Genomic DNA, 17,075 nt, shown 5'->3' on the forward strand with positions numbered 1-17,075 from the left:
TTGATATTAGATAACTGTGTTGTGTGGGGGGGGGGGGGGGGCGGTAAGATTTGTTTCACCTGAAGGTATACTGAAGAGTGTGTCTGTCAGCTCCCTATTTTCTCAAATAGCCAATAACAGCGCCACCTATTGCCAAGTGAAGGTCTCTTGTTGTCCCATGAGAACAGCCACTCCTCAAGGTCAGTGAAGGTCACCTGCTGCTATCCTGCTGGAGAGAAATAAAGGAGGAGAGGCCAGTGTTTACATATAGATATGGTCAAAAAAGCAAATGGCCTTGGCCTGCCTCATCGCTTCTTTCACAATTTGCTAATTTGATGTTGAAATGAATGATGACGATCCTCAAGGAAAATACTTACCATTAAAGCCCAAATCGTGAGAGGACATTAATTATGCCTGTAATCTGTGTAGTCAGTGGTGGTTCATGAACATGCAGTCACATCAGCGTGCAGGAGATTGCTGCAGGATGAGGCTGAGTCCCACAGATTTGAATCTGGGCTCTGGCTAGGCCATTCAAAGAGACTCACAGTCATCCTGAACCCACTCCTTTGATATCTTAACAATGTAATGTGCTTAGGGATGTCGTCCTGCCGAAAGATGAACCGTGACCCCATGCTAAGGTCAAGAGCACTCGAGAGCTTGTTTTCATTCTGGGTCTCTCTATACATATGCTGCATTGCCTCCCAGTTCTTGCCGCTTAAAAACATCTCTTCAACATGATGGTGCTACCACCATCTATCACTTGTAGGGATGGTATTGGCCAGATGATGAGCGGTGCCTGATTTCCACCAAGCATGACATCTGACATTTACACCAAAGAGTAAAATCTTTTTCTCATCAGACCAGAACCCTTTGTTTCATTTGTGAGACTCCTGTGGGTGCATTTGGGCAAGCACCGAGTGGGCTCCCGTGCGCCTAATAGTCTGGAGTGCATTCTGTCTGGCCATTACACCACACAGCCCTGATTGGTGGATCAGTGAGAAGATGGCCATCCTCTTGGATGATGGGATGCTGGAGCTCTGACATAAGGTGCTTGGCTGCCCACTGACTGAGGCCCTTCTTCCCTGAACACGTAGTTTGCATGAGCATCGAGCTCCAAGAACAGTTCTGGGGCTCATCTCATTATTCTAATTGCAGATTCTGAAGTCCTCAATCCTCTATTTACATGCTAGCACCTCCAACCAGAAATTCTATCAGGAGGGAGGCGATTGACAAAGGAGAAAGGTGGGAGGCGGTAGAAATGTCCCAAGTGCGTCTCCTCCGCCCCCTCAGCCCCCCGTGCATGGACTGCATATTTGGAATTACTCATAACTATGTGAAAAAAATTTGTTTCTAATTTTGTTTGTGCAGCCATATGCATTTGAGAAAACAGCAGCCTAATTATTCCTACAAACCTTGGAAACAGGCAGTTGGTTCAGTGTGGTAACCATGAGCCAGTGCAAACAAGTCTTTTTGGTATTAACCCCCGCCCCAGATATAACTCACTCGGTAAAATATGTTAAAAATAAAAAATAATTAAGAAATGACACAAGCTTGGAATAAAACCAACACCTCCTTGAATTTTCCAGGTGTCTGAGCATTCACACAAACTCCCTGAGCAGCTGTCATTGGGTGGTACTACTGCACGATGGTACCTTTACATTATGGAAAGTCTTTCGATACTTACTTGTCATGTCCTTATTTATTGTATTTGTTTGTTATTAATCATACTAGTATAGCCTGTACTACCAGAGACAAATTCCTTGTGTGTTCTCCATACTTGGCCAAATAAGATGATTTTCATTGTTTGGACCATGGTGAGCAACACAAGACATGCACACGATGGCTAAATAAGTATCACATATATCTAAAATGTGAGATCATGACAAGTTACATGATGTGTATTTGTTCCAGAGAAATTCAAACCACCTATATATCAAAATAGAATATATAATTCAGAGATGAAAGTCCTCCGGATTTTCCCGTAATTCCGGATTTTCAAATTTTAATGAAAAATTCTCCAGAGAATTGAGGAAAAATTGCCTAAAATTAATCCGGATATTAGTTGACAACATTGAATGAACACGCATTTGAGTTTGTTGTTTTGCTTTCACTAGCGTAGCCATGTTGAGGCACTAACACTAGTGACGGTGAAGAGATTTTTGTCTCTTTATAAACACACTTGCTAAACCCCACTGGAATGAATAAAAGACGCCGTGGACAAGACAGTTGTTGTCGTAAAAATATATTTGGACAAAAAGGGAAACACAGAGATTGGCAGAAAAACGTGCCCGTCCGACTTCGAGTGTCGTCTCGGCTAGCTTAGCTTAGCTGTTGTCGTGTGTGACGTCGGTTGCGTCGGCGCTGATTGATTGAAATCAAAAGACGCGCTTGCGTACATGTTCGCGCTGATGCACGCACTGCAGAGAGCAGCGGACTATTTACTGCTGAGGCGTGCTTAGCTCGAGTGGCGTCGCCACAACAGTAATACCCTCCCCTCGCATTCTCATGGCCTCGCCATATCTCGGAGATTTTGAAATTTCGGCAAGAACGGAAGCCACAAAGGGTACACGTGGGCACACAAAAGGAAGATTAATCATTGAATGTCGAGCATTTGAATATAGCGTTTTGTGTAAACTAATTCATGCGTGATCAGCCAGGTGTGCGTGTGTGTACACACACATATATATATATATATTTTTTTTTTCCCCCGGAATTTTCAGGTAAGTCCACTTTCATCTCTGAAAATTGAATAGAGATTTTTGACTACCGGTAATTAAATCAACCCTGACTTGTTACTTTTAGCACACAGGACATTTTAAGCAAAATTCATTAAGTTATAATACACTTTGTATAAATATGGTCCCACATCATCCACTCATAATTAGGGACTGCAAAGTGTTGATTGTGTAAATATTTAACAAAAATGTGTGTGCCTTGTTCCACGATCTAATCTTTGGGGAATAATAATAAAATGAGAATTGTTAAGTCGAATGTGTTTCTGGTTTGTGTTGTGTTTGGATGAAATATTTAGTTGCCACTATTGGGTCAAAATGCCACCATTTAGGGGAATCTGGAGCCCTGCAACTGATACTTTAATGGAATGGTACTCGCTAATGTGCAACATTTGCACGTCTGAAAAAAAGCATGTTCTTTAGAAGGTTCTCGGGCCCCATTTTTCACATTTTCCTTTCCTTTCCAGGTGGTGGTCATGGGACTGAAAAACGTAAGCTATATTTATCCCATGGGCCACGGTCTATGTAGTTCAAGGAATACACTGAGAGTTTGTGTGAATGCTCAGACACCTGGAAAATTAGAGGGAACGTTGGTCTTCCCCACTGTCACTACAAAGTTGCAGACTCTTATTTGTCCAGAGGGTACTGGCAAGATGAAGAATTTACAATCGCGAAAGAATAAGAGGTCTAGTCCAATGCCTGATTGGAAAATAAATAAGTGTGCGTATTGGGTGTATTTTTGATAATGGCAGCTTAGAAATTGTAGCTGCTTAAAGCCCCCTTTGTCACAAAGGACAGAGGGCCTAGAGCCTGTGGATTAGTATGTGGCTGTCCTGCTCCAGGGAGAGCGACAAGCACATTGTTTGGAAGACGGCATTGATTCTCCGCTCTGAGAGAATATCAATCAGCCTGGCCTGTCGTAAATGTTATTCTAATTCTGAGAATATATTTTCTAAGCATCTTTGATCTGGTAATGCGATTGTGTGTCTTGTGAGCGTGCACATCATTAGTCTGCGAAAGTGTGTATCCAGGGATGTACTGTATGTATCTGCATTAGCATGTTGCGGGACAGAATTTGCATTGTCATGGTAATGCGACAAGGCCACTCTGAATGAATTAATTTTTGAATGAATTCCACTTTCTGGCACAGCATGGTGGATTGTGTGGAGGTGTTGTCGTAACTCTCAGCTGATCTTTGCAATATGACAAACCAACCTTTTTTTTTGTGATGGTGTGTGTGTCACTCTCTCCATCATCCCTCCCTCTTGTCACGCCTTTACAGCCTGCACTTTTTCCCCAAGGAGACCAACCAAGGAGATTGGTTTCCATGGCAACTGCATGCATTTCATGACTGTTTGTGCATGTCATCTTTTTGACTTAGTTGCGGCCACGCGTGTCCCGCGGTAGCTCACGAGGAAAGCTGTTTTCTGCAATCTATGGTCAGCTTCATAGATTTAGGATGTTTTTTTTCTTTTTTGAGGAAGCCATAGTAACCAAGAAAGTCCTCCAGTGCAATAGCCTCCTCTGCCAGTGTCTCCCCCAGACAAATTATTCCCAATGTCGCCTCACAACGTGTCAGTGAAGCTGTTTTATTAAACTGCATTTTTTGTATATGTGGTTGAAGGTTGTGGTCATGCGCCATCATTGTCTCGGATTATTTACAGTTATAGTAGGTTTGAAATTTTTTTTTTTTTTTTTTTTTTTTACTATTCACAAGGTTCCTATGTTTTGTAATCAAAGGTCACTGAGATTCTTCCGTCAGAATACACAAAGCATAAAGAACTGAAGTGTATCCAAAATTAGCGCTGAAGATATCTTTGAATTTAAATCAACATCACAAAACAGTAGAATGCAATTATCTCATCACAAAGGCTGCAATTTGGAGACAAAAAAAAAAACATTGGTCATTTGGTTACACACACACACACACACACACACACACACACACACACACACACACACACACACATATATATATATATACACACACACACACATATATATACACACACACACACACACAGAACTATATATTGTGAGCCCTGATACTAATAATGCTCCTCTAGGGCGCCTTCCCAGCGACTGTCAACTTGGTTCTGGTGTTGCGTCCCACCACTTTGCTGCAGCGGGCACTGTCAGACTTCCTCTTCAAGTTCAACAAGGATGAGTTCAAAATGAAGGTGGGGCTGACCTCCTTGTTATTGTCATTCCCGGGACTTCCTGTCTCGTAATTGGATCAATTTGTCTGCTGTGCTTGACTCTGCTCTGCTTCTTATGCGTCCTTGCAGGTGGTCATGCTGAGTTCGGTGACCGAGCTCCATGCCTACATCGACCCCGGACAACTAACAACGGAATTGGGGGGCACACAAGAATACTGCCATGAAAGCTGGATTTCCCACCGCACTGTATGCACGCACGCACACACGCTCCTCAGGGTCACCATCTTTTGGAAACACATTGTTCTTTTTTTAGGCACCAATGGATCTGTCTGTCTCTGTTTCTGCATTTCCGATGCAGGCAATTGAAGCGTTTGCTCTGATGGTGAAGACGACGGCTCACACTCTGCAGGCCTTTGGCACCGAGCTTGCAGAAACAGAAATGCCCAATGATGCTGAGGCCACCACCAGCCTGCTGGACTTGCATTCTCAAAAAAAAGACAAAATGAAGGTCTCTTTCTCACTCTCTGTCATGGGTAGAGTTTCTCATAATTACTTTGAAAGAAAAAGAAAAGTATCTGCACTAATTTGGATTTGCACTTTGCTGGTCATTTTTTTCCAAAAAGTGAATTTTTGGATGCTACTATTTGTCATTATCATGTGGTTGATGTACTCAGAGGAAATTTCTCATCTCTTCAAAACTTTCTTTTCCAGGAGGACCTACAGGTGTCGCAATCTCAGGGCGCGCGTCTATTGGAGTGCATCAACGAGCCTTTTCGGACTGACGCGGAATACCTAATGACCCATGATGAGCTGGAAAACCTCGCCACTGTGCAGCGGTAAGAGTAACTTGACTGTGTGTGATGTTGGACTTGTTTATTCTCTTGTCTGCCGTGTTTCTCATCCCACCCTCAGACTCCTGGGTCAGCTGGACGAGACCGAGACAGCATTTGACGATTTCTGGGAACGCCATCGCTCCAAGCTGGAACAGTGTTTGCAACTTCGAAGTTTTGAGCAGCACTTCCGTGAAGTGAGTTGAGAAAATTTCCAGCCTGTGCTAGGCAACAAAATGTTCTCTGCAACCATGCTTTGATGATGTGATATCGCTCACAGGTGCGCTGCCAACTTGATGCCACGTCGGAACGGTTGTGCGGTTTCTCAGAGGTCAGCGTAAATCCTGTCCATGCCGAGCACGTCCTCCGTGAGCTCAGCAGTCATGAGGAAAAGGCCTGTGTAAGAACACACACACACACACACACACACACACACGCGGGCAGCTGAAAATCGACCCTAACATGCTCCAGAAATCCACTTTTAGAAACAACCTGCTGGCCCTTTGCAGCTTTCTGAATGAAGAGATGAATAAAGAGGAATGTGAAATTAAATGACTGTCGGTATTGAGTGGAAGCCATACTTGGTTCTGGCTTTCAGTATCAAGCTTACTGTTCAGTTCGACAAGCAAGTTACAACAAACACAATAGTTGAGGGGTTTAGAATCTTCACATATTGAACACTCAATAGAAATTTTGTACATGGTTAAATGCCACCCATTTTAAAAAATTATTTTATCTGTACCTCATAAGGTTTGCATGTGTGCGGGATCCTATCCTTGCTGACTTTTGGCGGGATATGGGTAGAATGCGCTGGACTGGTCACCAGTCAATTGCAGGTTACTGTATTTTCACGACCAAATGTTCGATTTTCATTTCTTCTGCAAGCGTTACTGCCCCCAGTCGAATGGTAACGGTAGAGACGCTTCTCCCAGCTGTTTGTTGATTATTAATTCATCACTCGAGTTGGTCTTCAAACTCGGGCCACCTTGCCTTGTTTCCACGGAAACTCAGCTTCGTCTTCTTGACTTGGCGAAGCTCGTTTTCTTACTTCCTCCACTTGCAAACTATGGATTCATTGATCTTTAAATTCTCCCGCGGCTGCTTGATTGCCATGTTCTTCTGCGTAACTCATCGCTTGCAGTTTAAAATGTGCTTCATCGGCGTGTCTCTTCATTGGTGCCGTTTTCGGGGGTCCTTAGCTAAAGTGATGTTGTTTTGCACAAACGAAATCCCGGCACTATCTACACCACAGGTGTCAAACTCAAGGCCCGGGCCACATCATTTTATGTGGCCCGCGAAAGCAAATCAAAGATGACAACTTCCATGATGTTTGCTAAAATGTCTTCCAAAATTTCAAATTCTCATATGTAATAAAAAAGAGATATCGTAAGCATTTTCTTGTTAGCAAACCCCTCGTTGGAGTTACTTAAACAATAACGTTGAATAAACCATTATTCTTGACTTATTGATAGGGTTTCACAGTCATAGCGGCCCTCCAAGGGAAACGGTAACTACAATGTGGCCCGCGACAAAATTGAGTTTGACACCCCTGATCTACACCTACTAGGGGGGCGAGGGGTGTCTTTAGCGTCTTCTTTCACCCCCACCCTTCCCCCTTTAACGTCCGCATGCTGTCCTCAGTCACGTCCGCCTTTCCTCTATATAAGCAGCCTGTTGGCACATCAGTCAGTCAGTCAGTCAAGCGGAGCGCTCATCCAAGTCACACAACAACATTCACAGATTTTTGGAATTCAGTGCATACATAAGGCCCCCTGCATTATAACGCGCCCCATCAGAAAATGTGAGACTTTTAAGTGGGCTTTATGGTGGTGAAACTACGGTACATTTAGCCAAACTGTCCATGTTCACATTCACAGCCATGGAGAATTTGGAGTCTTCAATGAACCTAACAAACATCTTTTTGAAACGTGGGAGTAAGGTGGAGTGGCCGGAGCAATCCCAGGGCAGGCAAACACTAATCTGTTGCTCCAATAGGACGTTTTGGACTACGCCCTGTCACTTGCGAGCGAAGGCGACGGACTGATGGAGAACGCTCATTATGCGGAGGACTCCATTCGGCCGAAGTGCTGTGAGCTGAGGGCAGTGTGTGAGGAGATCAGTTCAACTCTGAGGGACAAAAAGAGCTTTCTTCTAACAGCGATGGAGCTCCACCATGCCCTGGAGAAGGTACTCTCACTTCTGGGCATCCAAGCTGCATTTCTGTGAGAATGCTGAACAGGTTTGTTTCATCAGGCCACCCGTTGGTGCGAAGAGGGGATTTATCTGCTGGCGAGCCAGCCAGTGGATCGATGTCAGTCTCAAGATGGGGCTGAGGCTGCTCTCCAAGAATTGGAACGATACCTGGAAACCGCGCCGCTTCACACCCTCATTGACTGCAGCGCCATCTGCTGCCAATATAAAGCGGTGCTCACTACTCAACTCAGGGTCAGTCAGTTAAAAATTGGGAATGTGGTGACATTCAAAACAAATGAACTAAAAAAAACGAATAAATGTTTAACTTGGAAATGAATCTGAATTAAAAAAAAAAAATCATCTCTATCCTGATCCACGTGGCACATGTTGATGTACAGTATGTCTTCCATCAGGACCAGGTAGAGAGAGTTTTCCAGAAGCAAAGCTCTGTCCAGGAGATGTTTGAGAAGAGACGCGTCAGCCTGAAAAAACTTGCCGCTAAACAGACACGACCAGTTCAGCCAGTGGCTCCAAGACCTGAAGTCAAGTCTCCACAGGCATCTCCCAGTATGTTTTGAAGCAAGGAGACACCATTGATCAAGTTTGTTCAAACCTTAAACCTTAAAACCTTTCTGTGTGTCAGATCAACAGAGAAAAGAGAGGAGATACTCGGCAGATAATGCCCTTTGCAGAAAGGTAAAGGCTGTTGTCCTATCAAGATGGAAAGGGACATGTTGGAAACTTTTGAAACTCCACTAAGAAATTGTATTTGTCCAGGTTGAGTCTCCCGTATCCAACGGTGGCACCAGACACGCCTCCCTGTCCGAGGAAGACGAAAACCTGGCTGTGCTGCGACGGTGAGCGGCTTCAGTCCTTCAGCTTCTACAAGCACTCGTTCATTAATGATGACGAGATTGGAGTATGTTTGTCTAAAAAAAAACCCAAAAAAACAATCCTGTTTGCGCTTTCTAGTCACGTGATGAATGAACTGCTGGAGACCGAGAGAGCATACGTGGAGGAGCTTCTGTGCGTTTTAGAGGTGAGCTTCCTTGCGGTCTAATCTGTACCGCAGTCTCCACACATTTACTGATGATACGTTTGAACAACGGCGGTTGTGTCGCTCCAGGGCTATGCGGCAGAGATGGACAACCCCTCCATGGCTCACCTCATTCCCAGTATGCTGCTGAATAAGAAGGATATCCTGTTTGGGAACATGTCAGAAATCTATGAGTTTCACAAGAGGTAATTTTTTTTTCTACTGAGGGGAACACTGGCATTTGTGTACTTGCTGTATACATCTTAACCTGGAGTGAATTTAATTTTCAGGACATTTCTGAAGGATCTAGAGGCTTACACGAACTGCCCCGAACTTGTGGGCCGCTGCTTCTTAGAAAGAGTAAGTACTTTGTCTTTTAACAAGCGCTTAAAATCAATGACAAGGTTCATGGTTGAAGAAAAGCAAACTGGTTGTTCTCTCTTCTCAGATGAAGGACCTCCAGATCTACGAGGCTTACTGCCAAAATAAACCTCGCTCTGAGAGTTTATGGCGGCAGTGCTCGGATTGCGCCTTCTTCCAGGTTCTTAAAAATGATTTGAAACAAAAGCTTAATATTGTAATATGACTTAGTTACTGTAATGTAAACTCAGCAGACACAACATTCTATCTTGTGAAAGCGCTATATAAATCAGGATGTGTTGTATTTACAACGGCAACAAGCGCACCCTGGAAAGTTCCTGTAGGTGGCGGTAGAGTGCTGTGTTGTCTGTGGACACAATAATATATCCGGATGTTCTAACTTTGCCATCCCAATTTGCACCAAAGTGTAATGTGTCATCCTTAAGCCACGGCAAAATACTCAGTACGGTACACCACACCACACAGTAGGTGTTTATTTATTTTGTTTAACAAATTAATATAGAAGCAAATAACAATTTAAATAATCGCACCAATGCATAATTTATCAGGGGTGGGCATTTTACAGAATTTTGCCCATCCATTATTAGTCATCCGTTAGTGGCCTGGGCCCTCGCGTCCTTCATCATCAGTCCGTCATTTTTTCAAGTCGAGTCAAACTGTAATCAACATTTGGTCAGGCAGTCATGTTCTTTTAACTGCGCTTCCGGCATCGCTTCTCGCGGTAAATTTCATTGGTCCGGGAGTCTGTCTGTCAGTCTGTCAGCTACTACGCAAGCCTATTTACTTCTCCCCTCTCCCGCCCCCCAACAGGAGTGTCAGAAGAAGTTGGATCATAAACTTGGATTGGACTCCTACCTCCTTAAACCCGTCCAGAGAATCACCAAGTACCAGCTGCTGCTGAAGGTGAGCTGCATTCACATAGCATGATGGCGTGAAGTCCACATGCAAAGCAGAGAAGACTGGCCATGCTTCCCCCGTTTGCCTTTGCAGGAGTTGTTAAAGTACAGTAAAGGTTGTGATGGCTGTGACGACCTCCAGGAAGCTCTCACCTCCATTTTGGGCATCCTGAAAGCTGTTAACGACTCCATGCACCTTATTGCCATCACAGGATATGAGGTATGATTGCATGTTTTATTATTGTTTTTCTTTCATTTTCTCTTTCAACCTGTGAATGGCAGTGAATCGTTTTTTTTCTTCTTATTTCAGGGTAACCTCTCAGAGCTGGGTCGTTTGTTGATGCAAGGCTCCTTTAGCGTGTGGACAGAGCACAAGAAAGGACATGCCAAGGTCAAGGACCTGGCCAGGTTTAAGCCCATGCAGAGGCATCTGTTCTTGCACGAGAAGGCCCTGCTCTTTTGCAAGAAGAGGGAGGAGAATGGCGAGGGATATGAAAAAGCTCCATCTTACAGCTTCAAACACTCTCTCAATGTGAGCCACTGCAATGTTCAGTCCAGAATTGCACATATTTCATTTTTGCTCTGTTTCTCCATCAGATGAGTGCAGTGGGAATTACAGAGAGCGCTAAAGGAGACAACAAGAAGTTTGAGGTTTGGTGTAATTCACGAGAGGAAGTTTTTATTGTCCAGGTAAGCTTTATTGTTCGATCAGGATCCGAAACCCACGAGGTTTCTTAACTTAAGGTTACGCGCATATGTCACACATTGGTAATGCTATCATTGTGAGGGGAAAAAAATGACAGGTTGTTGTGAGATAACACTGGATCGTTTCAATCAAAACTTTTTGCAAATAGATGAGACTAAAGGGAAGACGTCAGGCTTCAGTGTCATTCTCGGGTACTCTGGGTAATCTGCAGTACTACAGTATTTTCGGAGTTTAAAGATCTATAGCATCATCAACGGGGAAAACCCAAACACAAACAATACATTGTACATGAGAAAAAGTAAATGTTTGAATAAAAAAAGAACATAAATCATCAATAAGAGATGCCCACAGATGGATGAATTTATGACCATCCAGGTGTGTTTAGGGGGAGGAAATGCACCAGGAGAATCAAACACGGCCCTTATGTTGAAATGTTATTTTTGTTTAGGCTCCAACGCCTGAGATCAAAACATTGTGGGTGAATGAGATCCGCAAAGTTCTCACCCAACAGCTGAAAGCCTGCAGAGGTATCGTGAACACTTGACTCTGTGGCACAGCCAATCTTTTTATAACCTTTTGCTTCAAACATTTGTAGATGCCAGCCAGCAGAAGAGCTGCGACTCCCCAAACCACACCACCAACTCCTCTGTCTCGCTCAGGTCGGTAGTGTGGGCAGCTCTTTCCATCACTGTTAAACCTTCCTATTGAGCTGGTGACTCTCTGTTGCCGTCTTAACACAGCCCCTTTCGGAGCAACAGTCAAAAGAGCCAAAAAAAGCAGGAGGAAAAGAAGGCGGAGGCGATCGCTGTGTCCGACAACTCTTTGCCGGCCAAACACAAAGGTGACTATTCTTGAAGGCATCAAAGTCCCATTTTAATGCTACTTTATTATCTTTTGCTAATCTGTAATCCTGATATTCTCTTCACCATCCTCATCTGTCTATCTGTCGTCATCTTTGGGTACTTCTTTTGTGCTCTTTTGATTGGCACCGACCCCTCTTTCCCCCACGTATCAACTCATTGCTTCCAGATGAGACGGTGACAATTCCAACCGCGGACAGGTCGTCACTGACTAAAAAGCGTTTTACTTTGCAGGGCTTCAGCACGCTCAAGAGTCCAAAAGGTAACATGACAAATTGGGACTGGCCGTTTTCTAGAACTGCTGCAGATGCTGTTAAAATTCAATGTTATTTGTATAACGCTAAGTCACAAAACATAAATTGTCTCTGCTCTTTACAAAAAAAAAAAAAAAGGAGCAGATTTAAGACCATAAGCATGGGACGCATGTCTACCTCGACCAAAGGTGCCATTTTTTTGGCTGCACCTCTAGAAGAAGCACAGGCACCTCCTATTGTGTGGAGAGGAAAGAGAGACTTTAGTTTCATAGGGGGATCAGAACATGCACTATTACTACTGTCTGGCAGTTCAACTCGAAACTGCTCTGAGGCGGAGAGCAAATAGAAAGTCAGCGACGGAAAATGGAGCTCCTTTGAAAACAGATACAGTGATTGTACATGAAACAGTAAGTGTGAGAAAAATGATGCCAAAAAAACGACATGCAGTGTAGCTGTCCATCAACGTCCGATACTCTGATATGCTCTTCTGTTAATAATAATATAATCTGTTTCTAATAATAATGAATGAACTGTATACTCAATTTAGCCTGACAGTGGTTTGAATTCAAATTCAAATTACCGTAATCGAAAATACATATTCCCAGATGCATGTCGATAAAATAAAAAAAAAACTACTAAATGGCTCGTCAAGGCTTTCCGCGGGTCATTGAAAAGCATTAAAAGTAGTGCTGTCAAGTGATTTAAAAATGTAATTGAGTTCATCATATGTGAAGAGCCGGGTCTGTAAAGTCTGAGCCATGATATACTCACTAAATTCCAGCTAAGTCTTATTAGCAGATTTCGTGCGCATTTGAAAGGCACGCTGAGCAGCAGAATGATGGGCCCCGTTTTCTACGTGTGCGATACAGTCAGTCGCACCCTGCATTCTTCACGGTTATTGACTTAAAATAGATTGATTGAACAGCGTTTTCTAGAAAGCAAACGCAACAAACGGCAAGCTCCGCAGGAGCCTGATAATTCCTGATCATTTGAATCGGGTGTGTTGGAAGAAGGTGGGAAACACGAAAAGACGCATGACCTCTTTTGGAAGAGTACTTTCTCAGTCATGCCTTGCTCCTATGTGGACACCGCCTCCTCGTGGCCTTAATGCAGAATTGCATGAGTCCACGCGGCCAAACAAGAGGAAAGTGTTTGATTCTTCTTTGTGTTTATCTGTCTGCACCTCATTCTTCTTTTCCCTCCTTGTTTTTACTCTCCTTACCTGTGTGGCCAGGCTCGGGCATGAGCCCAGAGCACAGTGCCAAGCGCCACTTGGTCAAGAGCGACCCGACTCCATTTGGGTTCAAAGGTATAATGTTGTCTCATTATTCAACAGGGTGTCAGTCTGCCATTTGTCATCTGTCTTTCCAAGCTTTAAACATCCCAGGCTTCTCTTGCTTGGTATGTTGTCATCGTCTTGTGTTCCGTTGATAAGCCCAGTGACTTGCTGGGATGTGTGAACGGATATCCGTCCATTATTAGAGGAGCTGATCCTTCTCCTTATAATTGACATTGTCATGTGTGTAACTTATAGCTGCTATTATCCACAGGTTGTAATCATCATCATCAACATCCTCATCCGGTCATGAGTCTTTTGCAATTTGTGGAGTTTGTTCCTTTTCCATGGAAAATGTCTCTTTTAATTATTGCTGGCTCTTTGTCTTTGTCCAGCCTCTCACATCAGTCTAAGCAAAGTCAAATGGGCGAGCGCCTCTAGTCTGTTACAGAGCAAGCGGCGAGGTACAGAGCAGCCTTCGTGGGCTTTTGCTGTGATTTGCTGTGCTCGTTGTTTGAGTTTGCTCAGTAAAAATGTGGCCCAAATTCAGAGGTCTAGTGTGGATTGTATTTTGGGCTCTTGTTTCAAAAGGCATACTGTTGGCTTCTAACAAATGCTCCACACACATCTCATTCCTGTGTGGCATTCTGTCAATTCTTTCAATTTGCCTTTTTTTTTTCCTAATACACTCCTCTCAAGCTCATGTTGTCTTCTTACAGGCTTGACCAAAGTGTCGCTCTCAGTGGATGCCTCTGAGGAGAATGATGGCTACTCCAGTGGCGAGGAGCCATTGAACTCTGACACTGAGTATGATGCAGTACAGAAGCTGGTGAGAGATGCAAAAACAATTGTCCTATGGCACTTTCAGGATGAACAAAATCATTGTGGGGACACTGGTCGACAGTACATTTGTATGGATTTGTGTGTGTGTGTGTGTGTGTGTGTGTGTGTGTGTGTGTGTGTGTGTGTGTGTGTGTGCGCGAGCGCGTGCGTGCGTGCGTGTTTGTCTGTCACAAAAATCTGGCATTCAAACAGGGGTGTGTAAGTACAGTTTTTCCACTGCTTAACTTTTACAACATGAGATGAAAGCAGTGATGAGGGAGGATATCCGACACCAGCATTAGCCCTGTCAAAGTTCAATTGCGGTCACTTACTCATGTCAGATGAATGAAGTTCCTGTTCTATTTCATTCTATTCTAGTAGCATTATATTCTCTGTTTTCCTGGAATATTTTGGTTGTACTGTACTACAAATTGTATGACCCCAGGGGTGTTCTAATGTAGAGATCCCACTGTATTAGGTGGACAAGTACCTGCTAATTAGCTTTGTAGGTCAAGTGATACTCAAAGTGGTTTGGCTTTTAGATTCCAGGGAGATACACAGTGGTAGCAGACTCCGAGAATGCGGGACCTCAGGAGCTGCCAGTCAAGAGCGGAGATGTGGTGCAGCTCATCAGAGAGGGAGAGGAGGGCCAGTGGTAAAAGTCTTGTTATGCTAGCAGAGTAGAGTGTATTTTTCGCACCTCCACAGCAAATGTGTTGTGATGCAGGTTTGTGAGGAACCTTCGCAGCAGCAAGGAGGGCTGGATGGCACATGCAAACCTACTTGGCTTAATCGCTGAGTCCAAGTCATCTCAGTCACTCAGCAGCTCAGGTCAGGCTAAGTCATCATTTCACACGCTGTGCATTGAATTGTGAGAATGTTTCTTTTCGTCCAGACCATTGCATTCTGAGTTCAAGAGTAATTTGTCCCGCAGATGACAGTGTCTCTGGAAACCTTAGCACTTCCTCCAGCTGCAGTGAAACCTACACCAGCTTCTCAGACATCAAACCCTGACCTATCCACCAGCACCACAGAAAACCAAGTGTTGCGACATCAGCCATCGTCACCAGTGTTTCAGCTGAGTGTTACGTGCTACTGACAGTCTCTATGTGTTCGCCTATGTAGCATTAATGTGGACACGTCTCAAGAATGTCTGCATGAGAGTTTTTTTTTGGGGTGTACCACTGGCAGTGAGTCACAGCGAACACAGTTCAGAAGTGGCATTTAGTGTCCCGTGTTGATCAACATTGTGACCACTGGCAACGAGCTGCTACCAGCATATGCTGCCCTGCAGCTCAAGGGCATAAAGAGTCCTCAAAACGTAAATCCGAATCGGCTTCTCTGAGATTTGCAGCTGTTGCCATGAATATTGAATGCCACACTGCTGGACTCATCAGCACCACCTGGTGGTCAGACCCCTCTTTACCTTCCACCCAGTAATCCGAGAGGATGCGGACCTTGTTCCTTTGAGAGCGCTCCCCGGGCTCGCCTCCCAGCTGCTCCGGATTAACCTCTGAGGCAACACGGGGCCGGCAGGTGTGACTACATTCCAGCTCCACTTGGATTTAAATCTTTAGTGTGCACATTCCTGCACATCTACACGCAAATATGTTTTTCTGAACAAATTGTACATGCTTGCGTCACAGACCCAAAACACCATGTTGAAATGCATAGTACACTCAAGAAATTGTTTCAGATTTTGCTTATCTATTTCCGGTTTGCCCTTACAAACAGGCAATACATAAAAACAGGCTTTGTCCCATTGTGCTGCTCCCAGCCCAACTATGGCATGTGACGGTAGTCACTTCTCTCCAAGCAACTAGACCAAGACCAGCTCAGCTTGTTTGTTCCATCTGCCTCCCAACCATCTACTTTCTTGACTATACAGTCCTGGCATATGCTAGCTGACGGACAGGTGCCAACAAAATATTAATTTATGTTTGAGAGTCACATCAAGAACGGCACTAACATGGGTCCGAAGAAGCTGGTTATGATGCACCTCACCTTTCGGCAAGCGCCGTGAGAAACATAAGGAACCTTTGCTACCATCGACAATGATTCATGCCTCTTACCTTGTTTTATAAGGTCAACCATTTTTTACAACCCTCTATTTTTACTGTCCTCACATGGTTGTTGACCATTCATGTTATGTGACGTGCCTAAATCCATTGCAGCTCACCAATGTAGTAAAATTAGCACCGCCTGTTCATTTCTTGGAACCAGGTTTATTTTCTTGTGACAATTCAATGTGACATTTATCAGCGCTCTGAATAATCCTTGCTGTTTTTGTTGAAAAACATATGAAGCTATTTTTTTTCCTCAGTCCAACGTAATTGTCCAGCACAGAATGCATGTTGTCCCTGTGGAAATGCACAGCAAATCTCAAACTGTGTCTGTGACTGTGTTTTGCTCATTCTAATAGAGAAATGTCAGTCTTGTACTGTATTCTGTCAAATACCTCACCTAATTCTCTACAGCTTGCTAGTCATGAAGAGAATATTTTTTGTTAGTCTCTCCCCCAGAAAACATTTTAGCAGTCATTGTTGTGTATTTGGAGTGTTTATTTTCTGCCCTCATATGAAAGCTGACGCAGGCACACGTCATTAGTGTTTGATCACGGTCACACAATTATTTGTACTGTCAACACGCAGGCTGGAGAGAGATTTTGTTTATATTTTGTACTTTCTTTTTACACTGCACATTACAGCAACCACAGTCTTTATTTTCGTACTGTATATCTACTGATTATGGTATTGATATGAAGCTATTATATCTGTATATTTGTAAATATGTAAGTCTGTATTGTATGTAAAATCAAAAGCAGCTTTAATAAACTCAGATGGTTTCCTTTACTTCTTTTACTTTGTTACTGGAGAAAAGCCATTAATGCCTGTTAACCACACTCATCCATCCATCCATTTAATTTTCCCTTTCATAGCCTGATATCGACT

General features: G+C 43.8%; 1 protein-coding gene across 9 annotated transcripts in view; it reads left to right on the top strand.

Annotated features, from left to right (window-relative positions):
* Positions 1-16,976, top strand: part of mcf2la (mcf.2 cell line derived transforming sequence-like a) — a 60,003-nt gene extending 43,027 nt beyond the window's left edge. For 5 of the 9 annotated variants that reach the window (XM_019878417.1, XM_019878413.1, XM_019878416.1 and 2 more), the window contains 28 exons: positions 4,778-4,891; positions 5,000-5,116; positions 5,229-5,378; positions 5,582-5,706; positions 5,783-5,897; positions 5,981-6,100; positions 7,696-7,887; positions 7,954-8,145; positions 8,307-8,460; positions 8,537-8,589; positions 8,671-8,750; positions 8,866-8,932; positions 9,020-9,135; positions 9,220-9,289; positions 9,378-9,470; positions 10,121-10,213; positions 10,301-10,426; positions 10,517-10,738; positions 10,804-10,896; positions 11,361-11,439; positions 11,508-11,571; positions 11,653-11,753; positions 11,942-12,034; positions 13,261-13,335; positions 14,022-14,131; positions 14,667-14,779; positions 14,852-14,955; positions 15,059-16,976. In XM_019878417.1, the coding sequence (XP_019733976.1) occupies positions 4,778-4,891; positions 5,000-5,116; positions 5,229-5,378; positions 5,582-5,706; positions 5,783-5,897; positions 5,981-6,100; positions 7,696-7,887; positions 7,954-8,145; positions 8,307-8,460; positions 8,537-8,589; positions 8,671-8,750; positions 8,866-8,932; positions 9,020-9,135; positions 9,220-9,289; positions 9,378-9,470; positions 10,121-10,213; positions 10,301-10,426; positions 10,517-10,738; positions 10,804-10,896; positions 11,361-11,439; positions 11,508-11,571; positions 11,653-11,753; positions 11,942-12,034; positions 13,261-13,335; positions 14,022-14,131; positions 14,667-14,779; positions 14,852-14,955; positions 15,059-15,138 (3,111 nt within the window). In that variant the 3' untranslated portion in view covers positions 15,139-16,976. Of the gene's footprint in view, positions 1-4,777; positions 4,892-4,999; positions 5,117-5,228; positions 5,379-5,581; positions 5,707-5,782; positions 5,898-5,980; positions 6,101-7,695; positions 7,888-7,953; positions 8,146-8,306; positions 8,461-8,536; positions 8,590-8,670; positions 8,751-8,865; positions 8,933-9,019; positions 9,136-9,219; positions 9,290-9,377; positions 9,471-10,120; positions 10,214-10,300; positions 10,427-10,516; positions 10,739-10,803; positions 10,897-11,360; positions 11,440-11,507; positions 11,572-11,652; positions 11,754-11,941; positions 12,035-13,260; positions 13,336-13,697; positions 13,767-14,021; positions 14,132-14,666; positions 14,780-14,851; positions 14,956-15,058 lie in introns of those variants that run through there. The other 4 variants (XM_019878411.1, XM_019878412.1, XR_002169255.1 and 1 more) reach the window with 4 other exon arrangements.
* Positions 16,977-17,075: the final 99 nt, after the last annotated feature.

This window comes from Hippocampus comes, unplaced genomic scaffold, assembly GCF_001891065.2.
Source record: "Hippocampus comes isolate QL1 unplaced genomic scaffold, H_comes_QL1_v1.1 scaffold345, whole genome shotgun sequence".
NCBI lineage: Eukaryota > Metazoa > Chordata > Actinopteri > Syngnathiformes > Syngnathidae > Hippocampus > Hippocampus comes.